The 16,290-nt window shown below is 40.1% G+C and overlaps 1 protein-coding gene across 1 annotated transcript in view; it reads right to left on the minus strand.

The window, feature by feature from the left end:
- The window catches only part of Gk (glycerol kinase), a 76,840-nt gene that overhangs the window by 23,005 nt on the left and 37,545 nt on the right, over window positions 1-16,290 (minus strand). The window contains 7 exon segments of the mRNA XM_038315672.1: window positions 786-866; window positions 1,488-1,530; window positions 7,745-7,812; window positions 8,565-8,600; window positions 11,430-11,496; window positions 13,155-13,264; window positions 15,772-15,909. Of these exon segments, the coding sequence (XP_038171600.1) occupies window positions 786-866; window positions 1,488-1,530; window positions 7,745-7,812; window positions 8,565-8,600; window positions 11,430-11,496; window positions 13,155-13,264; window positions 15,772-15,909 (543 nt within the window).

The following is a 16,290-nucleotide window of genomic DNA, read 5'->3' on the forward strand; positions in this document are numbered from 1 at the left end:
TAGATTAACTGCAAAGTTTTGTACAAATGCACAGTGGAGCAGGCTTGGCTTGAGAGAGAGGATATTTTAGCATATGTTCTGAGAAACAGTGGTATAAAGACTAAATAAACTCTCAGGCCAGAAGAGCAGGTGAATGCTTATGGCGAGGGACACAAGCCACTCTGATGAGTACATGCTATATCACACAAAGAATATCCTTTTGATCTCTATGATGAGTGGTGATTTGGAATGCATCTAACACAGGGTGCTCAAAACTACCAAGTATGGAAGTGATACCAGGGCAGCGAGGCAGTTTAAACCGGGTGAGTAAGAGTCAGCCAATTGAGTCAGCCAATCCCTGCACTAAACTTCAAGGATAGAAAATTTGACACTGTACAACAGGAAAATAATATCCCCAAGGTGACAAAATCAATTTCTACCAACAACAGAGGAGATGGTTTAATCTTGTCTCATGGAAGTCTTGACCCCCTAGTTTAGTTCAAGGTTCTTTCTACCTAATCAGAGGCCAAAAAGTGGAACTTTTGAGTATTGTATATTAAAATGTATAAGAAAAGATGTTAGAAAACATAGCAATTTTTCCAGGTGTGGTGGCTCATGTAATTGCATAAGGAGAAGGACTTCCATGAGTTCAAGGTCAATTTAAAAGGACAACAGAGTTCTTGGCCAGCCAGGGATACCTGACAAGATCCGGCCTCAACATAATACCTCTCCCCGCAGAATGCATGGTAATTTTCCTTAACTAGGAATGTGTGCCATATCACCTGTACTGATTGAAAAGAACTTACTTCCAATGCATAATACACAGGCTTGTCTCTGCCGAGTTTATAAGCCACAGTGGTCAAAAGGCCATGTTCAGAAAAAACACACTGTAGGAAAGAGAAACAAAGATTTTAGTGTGGAAAAAATGTAAAGGCTAGTATAAACCTTTTTTCCTCTGAGACACGGTTTTACTGTGTAGTCCTGGCTAGCCTAGAACTCACTAGACCCGGCTTGCCTTGAACTCACAGAGATCTACCTGCCTCTGCTTGCCAAGTGCTAGGATTATAAAGGCATATATCACCATGCCCAGCTTCAGTGTGAAAAAATTTAAAGTTATAACAGAATGCTTATTCATAATAGTTTCATCAATAAAATAATAATTACTAAAACTAAGTCTTAGTCAATGGTAATAAGAATACACTCAGACTGCTAAAAATTACTTATTTTAAATTAGATTTTCACTAAGAATCCGACATGATGCTAAATCTAGAATTTCCATTAACACAATCAAAAGAATACTAAAATATTAAAAAAGCACAGGACTCTTATTAGACTCCCTCCCAATTTCATGATTTTCATCATTTCTATTGAACCAAGTTAAACCATGATAATGTTCAAGTAAAAGATGAAGACCCAAAAAGTACACTAATAATGAATTAGATTCAAGCATTATGTATATGAATGTAAAGACGACTTTTTATCAAGGTGAACTTAGAAGAAAAACCAACCTTATGTCCTGTGTTACACAGTAAGAAGCACCCTGTTCCATACCTATAGGTGGAGGAAGAATGAACAGCATGACAATTCTATCAAAAGCAAACAGTAAAATATTAGTACTACCGCTCTTCAAAATGGACATTTAACCTAGTACAATAAAGTCATTTTATGAAGCTTTTTAAAAAGTATTGAAATCCAACAAATATAGTGATATTTTATTTGTGCTTTAATAAATAAAGCTTGCCAGAAGATCAGAGTGCAGTGCTAAGCCATTAGAGGCCAGGAAGTGGTGGCACATTCCTTTAATTCCAGGACTCAAGGCCACCCTGGATTATACAAGATTGAATAGAAGAGAAACAGAGCTCACACAAAGGTGATCCTAGCACTTGGGATTCTACGCTTTTAATGCCAGCACTAGGGAAGTAGGGGCAGGAGTGATATGGCTGGGTGGAGAGAGGAATATAAGGCGGGAGGAGACAAGAGTTCAGTCTAGTCTGAGGTCAGTGGAGAAAGTTGCAGTCTGAGGTTTGGTGGGGAGCATTGCAGTCTGTAGTCACTCTGAGGGCAGGATCACCCCTTTATCTGAATCTTGGTAGAGGTAAGAGCTCTCTAGTAGCTTGGCTGCTGTGCTTTTCTGATCTTCAGCTTGAACCGCAGTATCTGTCTCTGGGTTTTTATTAGTCGTGCAACACACATCACACACTAAATATTCTTTTTAAGAGTATTTTTTACAAACTGGTCTAGAAGGAAATCTATTGAGATTAATGAATGGGGAAAATGCAGGTACAGGATTTAGCATTTAGTCAGTCATCGGCCAAGAGTGTGTCTGTAAAATATGACTACAATACAACAAATTCTACATTCAGTCGCAGTTAAATTACTACCAGTCCTCATTGGGTGAAACAGCAGGAGTAGCAGCCATTCACTAAAGAGTCAGCCAGCTTAGCACCATCACTGATAACAGCTATGATCTCCGAAAACCACTACGCTCTGGCAGGTGAAAGGATAAGCATAACAGCAGGTATGGCTTGAAAACTAGGACAAAAGTGACCAACACGGAAAAGCCATTTAAGGCTTTCTGCTCTCATTCTCTCTGCAGGATAATATATCCTAACAGCGGCAGAATAATCACAACCAGAACTCGGCACTGCTGATATGGAAGACTGAACCGACTTTGTGGCGGTTTATCGCTGTAAGTTTTGGATAAGCTTTGGACTCTGTCACAAATCAGACACTTGGACAGAAGACAGTTTTGACTTGGGTATGCAAGATCAGTTGCTAACCCCATCTGATACAAGGAAGGGTCACAGAGAAATGGCTTTCTGATTTGTTGTTGTTGTTGTTTTTGCTTTGTTTTTTGAGATAGGGTATCTCTGTGTAGCCCTGGTTGTCCTGGCCTGAAACTCGCTCCATAGACCAGGCTGGCCTCGAACTCAGACAACAGTCTGCCTCTGTCTCCTGAGTGCTGGGATTAAAGGTATGCACCACCACCACATGGCTGAGAAACAGTTTTAAAGTGAGCAGACATAACAAGGCTGCTATAACCACTGTTGACTCTGCCGAAACTTCCAGCTCCTGCCCCACAGGATCCTATTTTATGTGCTACCATTGTTATAACTGTGTTGGTGCCTAGCCTCCAAGCTGATAGAAGAATGATGGCAGAATCTATTACTATTACTATGATGGCTTCATTTTTCTTGGGCAATAAACACCAACCATGTGCATTTTCCTGAAAAATATTTTCTTCATACACCATAAGAGTAATAGTTACTTCAAAATATTCTATCTCTTTCTACCCAAGTGGATTTTTTTTTGCTTGCTCAGTGAACAGGTGACACGTCCAAGAGGTATAGGACTACTGAATATTTAAGTTTGCACAGACACTTGTCAAATACACTAAGTGTGAGCAATATATTTACCACCCGAAGCACATGGCTTTCTCTACTTCTTTGCTGCCCATCTATAAAATGGAAACTGGTTATGTTTTTTCATGTTGAGATTTTATTAAAAGTAGAAAGAAAGCTCAAGAAAAATAAAAGGATACTCAGGAATATGGCGGAGGGTGTCTCAAGGAAGAGTTGCAGTTTACTAAAAGACATTTCAAACAAATTTCATGCTTTTCTATTAGACTGTGTAGCCCTGACTATCTTGAAACTCTCTATGTAGACTAGGCTGGCCTCGGGACTCACAGAGATCTGCCTGCCTCAGCCTCTAGAGTGCTGAGATTAAAGGCATATAACAACCTGATAATTTTATGCTTTTAAAAAGCAAATGGTCCCAGGACTTGGGAGGCAGAGGCAGGTGGATATTTGTGAGTCCGAGGCCAGCCTGGTCCACAAGAGCTAATGCCAGGACAGTCTCCAAAACTACAGAGAAACCCTGTCTCAAAAAACGAAAAAAAAGAGAGAAAGAAAGAAAGAAAAGAAAAGAAAAAAATAGAAAAGAAAAGAGAAAGAAAGAAAGAAAAGAAAGCAAACAGGGGGTCTGGAGAGATAGCCCAGCAGTGAAGAACACTTGTTGCTTTTGCAGAGGACCTTGGTTCGATTCCCAGCACCCACATGGTAGTTCACAACAATATGTAACGCCAATTGCCAATTCCAAGTTAGCTGATGCTCTTTTGATTCTATGTGTGCTAAGCACACATGTTGCACACAGACATACATGTAGGCAAAGCATTTACATAAAACAACTTATACTGGGGCTGGAGAGATAGCTTAGCAGTTAAGAGCTATCTTAACCGCTTCTTCCAGAAGTCCTGAGTTCAATTCCCAGCAACCACATGGTGGCTCACAACCATCTGTAATGAGAACTGGTGCTGTCTTCTGGCCTGCAAGCAAACATGTAGACAGAATACTGTATACATAATAAATAAATAAATCTTAAAAAATACTTATAGTTAACTCACTTCCCATTTCCCTGTGGTGCAATACATAACTTATCAGTGCTACAAACATGTTCCAAACACAACATCTTTTACTGGACCTGTTCCTTACTTTGGCTAATCCTAACCCTCTGTTCCTGGGTCTTCTCCCTTGACTCTCCGCAGTGTCTTATGTATCCCTGCAGTCTCTCCTTCTGTTCCCATCCTCTGAGTCTGTAGTAGTAGGATATAATGGTTTATACCACGGGTACATGGCCTCTAGCTTTCCCTTGCTTTGACCCAAGACTGTCATCACATTAACTGAGAACTCCAGCTACACCTAAATACCAGCTCATAAATGTTCAGAAGTTATCCATTTGCTATCGAGGAGAAAAAAAAGAACAAAAATCAAAACAAAAAAGGAAAAAATCTTGGCCCTAAATAGCTTTATGGCATGGTTGTTATGGTATGAATGAAATATCACCCACTGACTCATGATTTGAACATTTGGTCCCCAGCTAGTGATGCAATTTTGGAAAGTTATGGATATTTTGGGAGGCGAGGCCTAGCTAGAGGATATTTGTCACTGGATGTATGCCTTTGAAGGTTATACTAAGTCCTCAATGTCCTCTGCTTCTTCCTTCTGTCTGCCATGATGGGAATTTGTCCAATACATGGCCCTGCCACTACTCTGTTCTTCTAAATAGCACCCACCCACAGCCGTGTTTTGTTTTGTATGCTGAGTAGCTCAGGCTGATACAGAGCTCACCATTTAGCCCAGACTATCTCCCAATTACCTGGAATACAACTCAGCCGTTGCGCTCATCTTGTCTTATTTCCTACCATTTTCCTACCCTAAGCATCGCTACATTCCTATACTAAATCTTCCTCTTTGTATCCTGTGCTCTCCAGGGGTGCTCATTCCCAAAAGCATCTCCCTAGCAGCATAATGGTTTTCTTTGCTAGTACTGGGATCAAGTCCGGGGGTCAGTGAATGCTAGGCAAGTTCTCTGCCGCTGAGCTAGATGCTGAGCCCACTTCCATCATCATTTATGATGGTTCTGGCCTCACTTTGAAAGCCAACGACATGACTCTAAAGTTTCTTAAGTCATGAAAGCTCTAGTTTATATACCAATAACTGGATATCTGTGTTGTTTCCCCTCAGGGTAAGAAATGTGAGATCAAGATTGTATGATTTGCTGTTTGCCTTCTCCAACCTGCAGTCACTACATTATTACTTATGTGTAATTAATTTATGGACTTGCCTGACAATGGGAAAGAGAGAAAGGCTATTTTACTGTGTCCCTACTATGTACTATCTATTGTGCTAGGTCATGGACAGATGGAGATAGCATCTGATTTACTAGCATTAGTGTTCCTGGCAAAGGAGGAAAGGGGAAAAAACAGACTAGTTTTCTATGACTCCTGATTCGGTTGTTGGAACACTGATTCAAAGAAAATGTTTCCACACTTAAGTTGACTCAAGAGTTCCTTCATAACCTGAGGTCATCACAGCCTACAAGGAATTCTCATATATCCTCTTCCCGACAAACTTTCATTCAAATGACTTTACTCATTCGCATTACGGAGGCTGACCCTGCTGAACAGCATTTTTTTTAGGGCTGCTAGATATTTCATTATTTACAGAGAAAGAAGTTAATCACCTCAGTCAAAAATAAAGAAGTCATCATGGTAGTACGTGCCTGCAATCCCTTCATTATTATCCCAGAACTAGTAAGATAAGGACAGGGGCATCCTAGCAAGTCCAAGGATAGACTGAAAAACAACTCAATCAACCAATAAAATATCTGATGAGAAGGTGTAATGATACATGTCTATAATCTTAACACATGGGAGACCGAGGCAGAAGGATAATACGTTTCATGGCAGACTGAGATGCATAGCAAGTTCCAGATGAATTGGGCTACACAACAAGACCCTGTCTCCAAAAAAAAAAACAATAAAAACAAAACCAAACAAGAACAACCAAAAACCTTCAAAAACAAAAGAAAAGAAACAACAAATACAAAACCAATTAACAAAAACCCTTGATGACAGACTTAGGAAATTCTCATGAGAATGAGTAGAGATCCAGTCTTCTATGTTTCTGGAAATATTTGCTCCACAGAACAGACAGTCCAGCATAGTAATTTAAAGCCACAACTAAGGAATACAATGAATTAAGGTACAACTATTGTGCCTCTGAATTACTAGATTCAGGACATTACACAAATTAGTTATCCTCTCTAAATCTTAGTTACCTAGCATAAAATAGGAATAAAAGGATTCTATATAATAAGATTTATGTTAGTTGAGTAACATCTCAGGTATATGAACAATTATATGTAACACAAGAGCCATTGTGTGAAAATGTGTTATAATTGTCACTGTTACTTCAGCTCTTGGGACATATTGTTTCTGCCATTCAATATATGTCATGGGATAGGGACTTTTTTAATAAAACAAATTAAGAGAAAATAATATGAAGAAAATATTATTGAGTCTTCATTTCTTTCATCCTTTCTGTTCATCATCAGTGGAAACACTTCAGATGAGGGAGAAAGCAAGACAATGGCATTAAATAGCCTAAAAAATATACTTTGAGATTGGTTATAGGTAGAGAAAACTGAGCAGTATAATACACTGAAAATTATAATTTGTATTAGGGCTTTTTCTCATTTCTTTTTTTTTTTTTTAATTTTTCGAGACAGGGTTTCTCTGTGGCTTTGGAGCCTGTCCTGGAACTAGCTCTTGTAGACCAGGCTGGTCTCGAACTCACAGAGATCCGCCTGCCTCTGTCTCCCAAGTGCTAGGATTAAAGGCGTGCGCCACCACTGCCCGGCCCTTCTCATTTCTTCACAATGCTACCAATCTAACTTTTAAAAGGAATAGATATGGCCTCAGGGTAAACAATAAAACAAAATCCTGAAATGTGGGGAGCTGAGACAGAGAGATTTCCGTGAATTTCTGAGCAGTTGTAAGCTACCTAGTGTGAGGTTCAGGAGGTGAGAGTCAGGCCCATCTCAAAACTACCAAAACCAAATGAAAAATGAAAGACAAAATCAGAACTGGGGGTGTAGTTAACTTGGCAGAATGCTAGCCTAACGTGCACGAGGTCCTGGGCTTAAATCCCCCAAACTACATGAAACTGGGCGTCATGATAGATGTCTGTAAATCTAGTACTTAAGAATTTAAGACAGGACGATCAAGAGTTTTAGGCCAGCATGGGCTAAGAAGACTCAAGGTAGAGAGAGATAGGGAAAAACAAATTATAAAAATACTATGTATGTCCATACGACGTCACTGAAGTATTGCAGTTTGGCTGAATTTGAAAAACATGTCCGCACTTCCTCCTTTAAAGCACCAGGGGAGAGGAGGAAAGAAAACAAGCTGCTTTTCTAGACTCACGTGTTTTTGGCCTGTCCATCCTGGAAGCACATTTGTCCTACCAGAGCAGCAGACTGGTCCCCCAAACACTGAAATGATAATGACAATAAAAAATACTGAACCATAGGTTTATTTTTGTGGATTTTAATCCACCAAGGAGTGAAATATCTATGCCTTACATTTCCTCTCATTGGCATTCCCCCCATTTATTAATCAAGATAAAAGGCATAAGAAGGGGAGAATTAAACTTCATTTTCCTCCCCTCCCTCCCTCCCTTCCTCCCTCCCTCTCTCCCTCCCTCCCTTCCTCCCTTCCTTTCTCTCTCTCCCTCCCTCCTCCCTCCCTCTCCCCTCCCCTCTCTCTCTCTTCCTCCCTCCCTCCCTCCCTTCCTTTCATGAAACATAATCTCATGTAATGCCCACTGGCCTCTAACTCACTTTGTGGCTACACTTAAAGTTAACTCACCATGTACCTGAGGCTAGACTTAAAGTCAACATGTGGCTGAGGGTAGACTTAAGTTAACTCACCATGTGCCTAAGGCTATACTGAAAGTTAACTCACTATGTACCTGAGGCTAGACTTAAATTTAGCTCCCCAAAGTGTTGGGTGTGCACTGCATCTCCACACCAGACTTCAAATTTCCTCAGAAGATTTTTCAGTGACCTACCCTGTGTGGCAGAAGAACAAGAAGTGGCCGGTGTTGCTCCTCTTATTTGCCCTCCCCAGTTCAAGGAAAGGCGGAAGGATTAAGACAGAGAGGGGAAGCACAACAACATAGGATAGAGGTGGAGTTGGGATGGGGGGCATGACAGGATTATATTTGGTACTGACTGATACTTACCCCAGATATCGGCACACCTTCCAAGGCCCCAGCTTTCTGATAAAAATTTTAAAAACGGTTAGGAACAGTCACAAAAGTTTGTCTCTACTAACATAACCGCTATAGGAACAAACAAGGAGAGCAACATGCCGAAGGATGTGAGCGGACAAAACAAGAGCAAGTGTTTAACTACATGAGCAGGACAGGGACGGAGTCTAGAAGTAGTCATAGAAATGACCAGAAGAGACGCGGCCTTGGAACATGAACACTGGACTAGCAGTCAGAAGACATGGGCTCTACTCCTGGTTAGTCAGTGTTAGGCATCAAGCAGGCTGCTGAATCGCTCTACACAACTTATTTATTTACAAAATGCCTCCTGGGCGATGTGATCGCAGATCAAAATTAGTGCTTTGCTATCTATCATTGCTGCCATTATGAAACAACCAACATATTTGTAAATATCTAGCAAACTAGCATGGAACTAGTTTCTGGAAGCCTGTGTTGTATCAACTCTTCTTTCTACTCAAACTGCTTTGAAGAACCAAGATATGTATTCAAAGAAAGTTCAACAAAGAAAAGTAGCAGTTAATTTATGAATGATGTTTCTTATTTCAATTGGTATGGCCTGCAAGAAGCAACGTGAGATTTTAGTGGCTGCCAAAACTTTATAAAATAGTTTTTGAAGAAACATCACAAGGCTGAGGATATACTCGGTGCTACAGCTATTACCTAGCCTATGCTGGGCCCCAGGTCTGGTTCCCACGGCCACAGCAGGGAAACATTATGACAGCAATTTCAACTGATATTAATGAAGTAGAGAAATTAAGGAATGTAATCCCGAAAAAGAGGAGCATAGCAGAAAGAACACTAATGAAAACCTTCAGACTGTCTCCTTTGCCTACCATTTGTTAGCAAATGGCCCTGGGACCTGAATGCCCTACCTGTTAACATGAAGAAGCTAACATTAGTACCCTCCTCATATATAGAGATGTATGGAAGTCCTTATTAAAACAGAAAGCACCCTCTAGATTCTTAGTATTTCTTTTTTTCTTTCATGCTTTCCGGTTAATAAAACACTGGCTAGTTTTCAAGGGTGGACTTCTAGTGCTAGGGATCAAACCCAGCACCTACTGAAAAGTAAGTAAGTCCTTTACTGCTGAGCTACATTCCCTACCTAAGACCTGATGCTTTATGTATTGTATATATTCTTTCAAAATGAACCTGGATACTACTAAGGATTAGATTACATTCGAACTTGATAATTTATTGTAAGAAGTCTGTTTATCCCTTCAAAATGATCACACTTTAAAGCGATCTAAGGAGTGTTCAGGCATGTAAAGCGCTCTGTTTTCTTTATGGGGAGAAGCTTCTGGAGGATTCCAGGAGGGTCCTCTGAGGAAGCATGCAGAAAAAGTGACAGTGCATTTCCAACTAACTGGTCTGAAACATTGGGCAAGACATCAGAGAAGATGGATATTTAGGATATTAAAAAACACTTCTAATTTCCCTACTATGCTCAAGACAAAGTACGTCACAATTGTACTTTGCAGTAAGTAGCATCCAAATCTCCGGAAAACTCCCCCAGAATTTTAGAAACATTTATTTTAATCTTAGGGAAAACAAATAAACAAGATTCTGCTTCCTTGAAAAATATAAAAGATGACTATAGCTTATAATATTTTAGAAGGTTATGCAAATTCTAGATATGTTTGTTTAGTGAATGGACTTGTGCTTGTCTGAAAATCAATGGAAATGCACTGTATCTTTTCAAAATGATCGGGTGGCATAACCGGTGGGTAGCCTACTCACCAGACTATGAGAGATTTTCTATAGTCAGCAAGGGGGAGAGAGGGGGACAGAAGCATAATATTTTAAGTGCAAGAGAAAACTAGGCCAATTAAATGTTTTATTTCTACCATCCTCCGAAGCTCTTTCAAAAATAGCCTCTTCTGCTCTTCCCCAAGCGAATGTGAGATCAATAGGGAACTCTGAAAGCACTATAGCTGAGAAGTGGCTGCGTCTGCCTTAAGCAACTCCACGCTGCCCTAAAAAGCCCTACTTGGTGTGCAGAGCACTTGAAATTCTTACTCAAGCATTATCTAGAGCACCTGGCATCCAATTCTATTTTTATTAACTCTCTGAAGGGAGTTCCTACTATTTTTCATGAAACGGCTAGTTTTGAAGCCTCCTTAAGTTTTATCATGAACTTCAATTCTGTGCGCTTAAATACCAGTTCAAACCCTCCAAAAGGTTTCTATTCCTGATACTAGGCTACAGATTTTCAGTGATGCTAAGCACACTTACTTTTCTCCCTCTGGGAGAAATAAAATGCCCCGTTAAGGAAACTGCCTTAATTAGCAAAGCAATTTAGAAACAGACTCTTTACTTTCAGTTTCTTTGTTAGATTGTTCCAAACTGACAAAGAATGAACTATATAACAATGGTTCAGCCACTGAAAGGGATTAACTAGGGAAGAGAATGCCATTATGATGGGGATAGCACCTGCTCTAAATCAAAGGCAGACGGCACAGCTACTACAGTTACATGGAAGTATGAACTGGCCTAAACATTCCCATACCACTGCTGAGAATTAGGTTACTGATTGACAATACTTAAAATATTAATATTCAAAAGACAAAAACCGTATTACTGAAAGAAAAGCCGACTCAAGTTTATAAATATAAAAACAACTGGTAGTAAGAACTTGAAGTTTTTAGTTATAAAGCCATTTAAAAACATTAAATTCTTATTTTACATACTATGGACATTAACAGAGAAAGTCCCAAATCCCAAACCATAAAACATAATAGAGTTGACTGTTGAATTCTAAACGGCAAAGGTTTTTCTTTTTTAATAAAAATCCCCTGCCCCTACTATTGAGTTTACCATTAGGCCATAGATCTCAGAAGAACTCCGGACATTGGGAAGAATTTCCATTGGAATTTCAAAAAATCTGAAAAATAATAGTTTTGGGTATACCACACTGTTTGGAATAAACATGTAGAGACATTTTTAAACATAAATAATTAGAAAATAGGTACATGTGAGCATAGACTTCAATAGTGGTAAACATATTAGTCAAGAGAACATAGCTGTATGTTTGGGTATTTAACAGTCTAACCTTGAAAACCAAATCATTACAAATTTTAAAGCATACTCAGAAACCAGAGAAGTTTTCTAAAAGAGGCTAATCCATAAAGGATATCTAATATGACCTGTTGATTCTATCTATGCACCATAGCTATGTTTGGTGCGATGACTCAGTAGGTCAAGACACTTACTACCAAACCTAAGGACCAGAGCTTGATTCGTGGAATGCAAAGGGCAGGAGAGAACTGACTCATACAGGTGCCCTCTGGCCTACATACACACTCCACAGCCCTTATGTCCTTGAAAGGGAGTGTGTTCACAGACACTTAAAGTAAAGCACAGAGAAGGATGCTTGCACGCGCCCCTTCCCCCACCTGCAGCAGGTGGGGGAGTTGCCACTGACCCATACTAAATGCAGCACTCGGTAAAGTGGGCCTCACATCTCAACTGGGCAGGGCAGCACAGTAAAGCTGACCTTGTAGACAGGAGAGCATGTAAACCACCCACCTTGGGAGCTGGGGAGATCTGGCCCAGCCCCCCCCCCCACACACACACACTGCCTCTAGCTGCCTGTGGTAGTTGGGAGAGTTAGCCCTGAGGTCATAAGACCTAGAAATAGCTGTCCCTGCCCCTTACAAGCAGCAGCACTGGGGAGAGTGGCCCTTGCCCCTCCCTGGGCAAACCTAAAGTGGGGGGTAGGGGTTGCAGTAGGGGGGACGGGAGTGGCAATGTTCGAGAGCTCACCCTGGTGGTAAGGACCTGCAGAGCTGGTAAGGCTGAGCTGGTAAGGCTGATCAACCCTGCAGCTACCCAGGTCCAGAGCCAGGATTATGAGGTGGCCCACCCAACATCCACCCCCTTCTATGATGGAAGGGGCATGTCCTGCAGATCCAAAGTTACAGGATCTCCATGACATAGGGCAAGAACAGGATATCCAAGAGGAGTCCCAGTGAGGCTGTTGTAGTAGAAACCAAACCAGAGGCCTCAAACCAGACCAAGGACTCTGCAATGAACACTTGCAAGTAAAGCTATCCTGACAAAAGGGTATACTCTGTGATTCTCTGTGTCACACTACAGCTTCCATGACGAGATTTTTCTTTTTTTATATTTTTTCTCAAATTTTATTTTATTTTAGTAGGGGGGCTTTGCAAGGGCAGAGGGTGGATATGAAGGGATGAAGAGATGAATGAGATCGCAATGCATGATGCGAAAGACACAAAGAATAAATAAAAAGGTTTTTAAAAACCCACTCACAATAGAAGCTGCCTGTGATAGTGGTTCATACTTATAATGCCAGAACCAGTGAAGCTGATGCAGAGGAATCACTATGAATTCAAGATTAGCCTAGTCCAAAAAATGCCCCCCAAAACAACAAACTAAAAACCCACATACAAACACAGACTAGCGTACTGTAGTTGAAATATAACAATAACTGTTAGTATAGGAAGATTTAGAAACTCAGTAAATAATGTATACGAAAGTGTATAGGGAGACCTGCATTGAGGCCAAAACATAACTTACTCGCAGAGCTCTTTATCCCATTCCAAAGAATGAATGTTAAAAAGCATCGTCCTGCTTGCATTTGTTACATCTGTACAGTGGACACCCCCATTGATTCCTCCTGTCAAACTCTAGACAGAACGAAAGGGACATGTTAACTCTGAACTAATCTGCAGTTGTATTTATGTATTCTTAAGGGCAATTATTACCAGCAGAGCACATAAAAAATGGAAGAACCAAACATTTCAATTATTGAGGTTTCAGCAGCATTCGACAAAAATACAATCTGAGCTACACATGTAATTTTGAAATGTCTGGTAGCTGGACCTGCTAGATGGCTTATCAGGAAAAGGCACATGCTGCCGAGCTTGATGGACCTTAGTTGATTCCTGGAACCCACACGGTAGAAGGAGAGAACTGACTCCCACAAGTTGTCCTCTGACCTCTACACATGTCATGGCAGGCTCTCACCACCCCCACATACACACAAATGTAATTTTAAAACATTGAAAACACACAAAGAAATAGAACTATAAGTTGTACCTGTAATTCCTATATTCATATTATTTAGTTAATATATTTAAAATAACATTTGAACATATAATCAATAAAATATTATTAATACATTTTACTTTCTATTTTGTCTTAAATCTGTAGAATTCAGTGTGTACTTTATATTTAGATTAGAACATACTCTGGATTGATAGCAATCAAGTATTCACAGCCTCTTGTGGCTACTTTCATGTAATTCTAGTTAATTTCCGATGTAAAAAAAAACAGTTTTGTTTTTAATCTTCTATCTTTGGAAAATTCAGAGTCTTATAAAATTTGACGAGGTGGAATGTTACCTCCAAAAGTTTACAGAAAACCTTTTACATGCATGTTTTCTCTTTCAATCACACATCTTTTTGTGCACATCCTGAAAGCAGAGTTTTGAGTCCTCTATAACACCTTCAGAAGCAATGCTGAGGTCCTTCATATGGAAACAATAAGAGGTAAGAAAAGAACAAAGGGAGAAAAACAGCACCCCACTGGGCATAGTCCCAAAATGTTCCCTCCTGTCTGCTGCAGCTCATAGTTCCCATATCCTCCGTCATTCAGCTTCGAGGCAATTACTAGAGCTACTCATTCAACTGTGACCGACATGTAAGAAAACAGTTGGCCTCTACAGAACATAAAGTATGCATTCCCTGGCCAAGTACAAGACAGGGTGGAGAAGGCAACCCTTCCAGGAAGTATTCTGAAAGACCTGCTATAAGGAGTCCATAAATGAGAATAAGACAATACTGGCTTGAAGCTCCCCCAGATGGTGAAAAAGTTCCTCATATAGTTATTAAAGTATTTTTGGAGTAATGTGTTTGGAATTATATGAGTATAGTTGAAGCAAGATCAGCACAAAAGTGTACGATCGTACAGTTGGCTTCCTGTTAGAGATGTTAACTACAGTATTGACTGCTTTGGGACACATTAACAAAAATGGTTACAGTAAATGTAACAGGGATAAGAAGGGAGAGAGAATAGGAACCACAAAAGGACATATACTTTAAAGATATTTATTGTGGGGCTAGAAAGACGGCTCAGCAAAGACCATTTGCTGGGGACCCAGGTTCAAGCACCAGCACCCACACTTGAGTTCACAACTGTATCTGACACTCTCTTCTGGTCTCAGAAGACACTGCATACGCATGGTATAGCTATAGAAAAACAGGCAAAATACCCATAAACACAAAATAATGAAATACTTTTTAAAAAATCAAAAGATCTACATTGCAAGCCGGGTGTTATAGCATACACATTTAATTCCAGCACTTGGGAAGCAGAGGCAGGTGGATGTCTATGGTCTACACAGCAAGTTCTAGGTCACCCAAGGCTACATAGTGAAATCCTGTTAGAGAGAAAGAGAGACAGACAGACAGTCAGACAGACAGACAGAGAGAGAGAGACAGAGACAGAGATAGTTTGGAATTCACTGGATATAGTGACACGTGTCTGCATCTCGGGATTCAGGAGACAGATGTCAGAGGATTGGACAAGTTCAAGTCTAATAGGGTCTATGCAGTAAACTTCAGGCTGGTCAGGTCTATATCCTGAGATGCTATCTCAAAAGGCCAAAACAGAAAAATAAATGTGTCATATAAATATCTAAACTGTTCATGTCTACTGACCTGTGTTCATCTCTGGACAAAACATTTTAACATAAACTTCTGCTATGATTTTCTTTCATATCCTGGCATGATTTCACAAGGGAAAGCTATAAAACATTGACCATGGAGGAGAAAAGTAGCTGAGGCATTTTTACTGTGTAAAATAGTTATTTCTTCTAAGAAATGGCTGGTGTGATAGAATGAAACGATGGGCATGAGAGAAAAGCTACCTAAATTACTTTCCCAAGTGATAAGAGCTATGAAATATGGTTTGGGTAATTATCTTCTGCTGTCACTCAAATAAAACAAGAAAAGAAAGAAGGGAAGTCGACAAAATTGCCTCTCAAATGGAGAGAGATATTCTGCTGCTTCGAGTAGTTTTCCCTCAATAATGATGCTAAATTAGATTCCAAATGTTGGTCAAAAATAGTAGGTAGGACAGTTAAAAAAATCCCCCAAAACATTCTCTGTGCATACATTACATCGAAACATACCCAAATGAGCCATGAATCAATGGTCCCAAAAAGAGCTCTATTTTCTTCAACAGCCTTTTGAACCTTTCTCACGTTGTCGAGGAGCCAGCGAAGTTTCACTGCACTGAAGTACGTGCTAAGCGGAAGGCCTGTCTTGGACTAAAACAGTTACGAAGTTCGGTCAGGAAATTGTACTCACCACAGTTTAAAACAAAACCTCTAAAGAAAAGAACTCAGCAAAATACGAACTGACTAGTGGCTCTAAAAGCAACCCCATAGGCTTTCAAACGAAAGTACTTTTCCTTTCCCATGGTGCAGAAAAGCATGTTCATGACCAACGAGCACAGCGGCTATGTTTGCAGTTCAAAGAGTATCCACGTAAGCAAAGTAAAGAGACAACTACATGACACATCATCTTCCTATTAGATAGTGACAGTGCAAGGTCGTTTCACAGTAAACCGCCCACCTGCAGATCCTAAACCAAAATTCTGCACGTTATTGTTCTTTTCATGGTAGACTGTGAATTTAGCAGTAATAAAT

This window comes from Arvicola amphibius, chromosome X (genome assembly GCF_903992535.2).
Source record: "Arvicola amphibius chromosome X, mArvAmp1.2, whole genome shotgun sequence".
In the NCBI taxonomy this organism is placed as follows: domain Eukaryota; kingdom Metazoa; phylum Chordata; class Mammalia; order Rodentia; family Cricetidae; genus Arvicola; species Arvicola amphibius.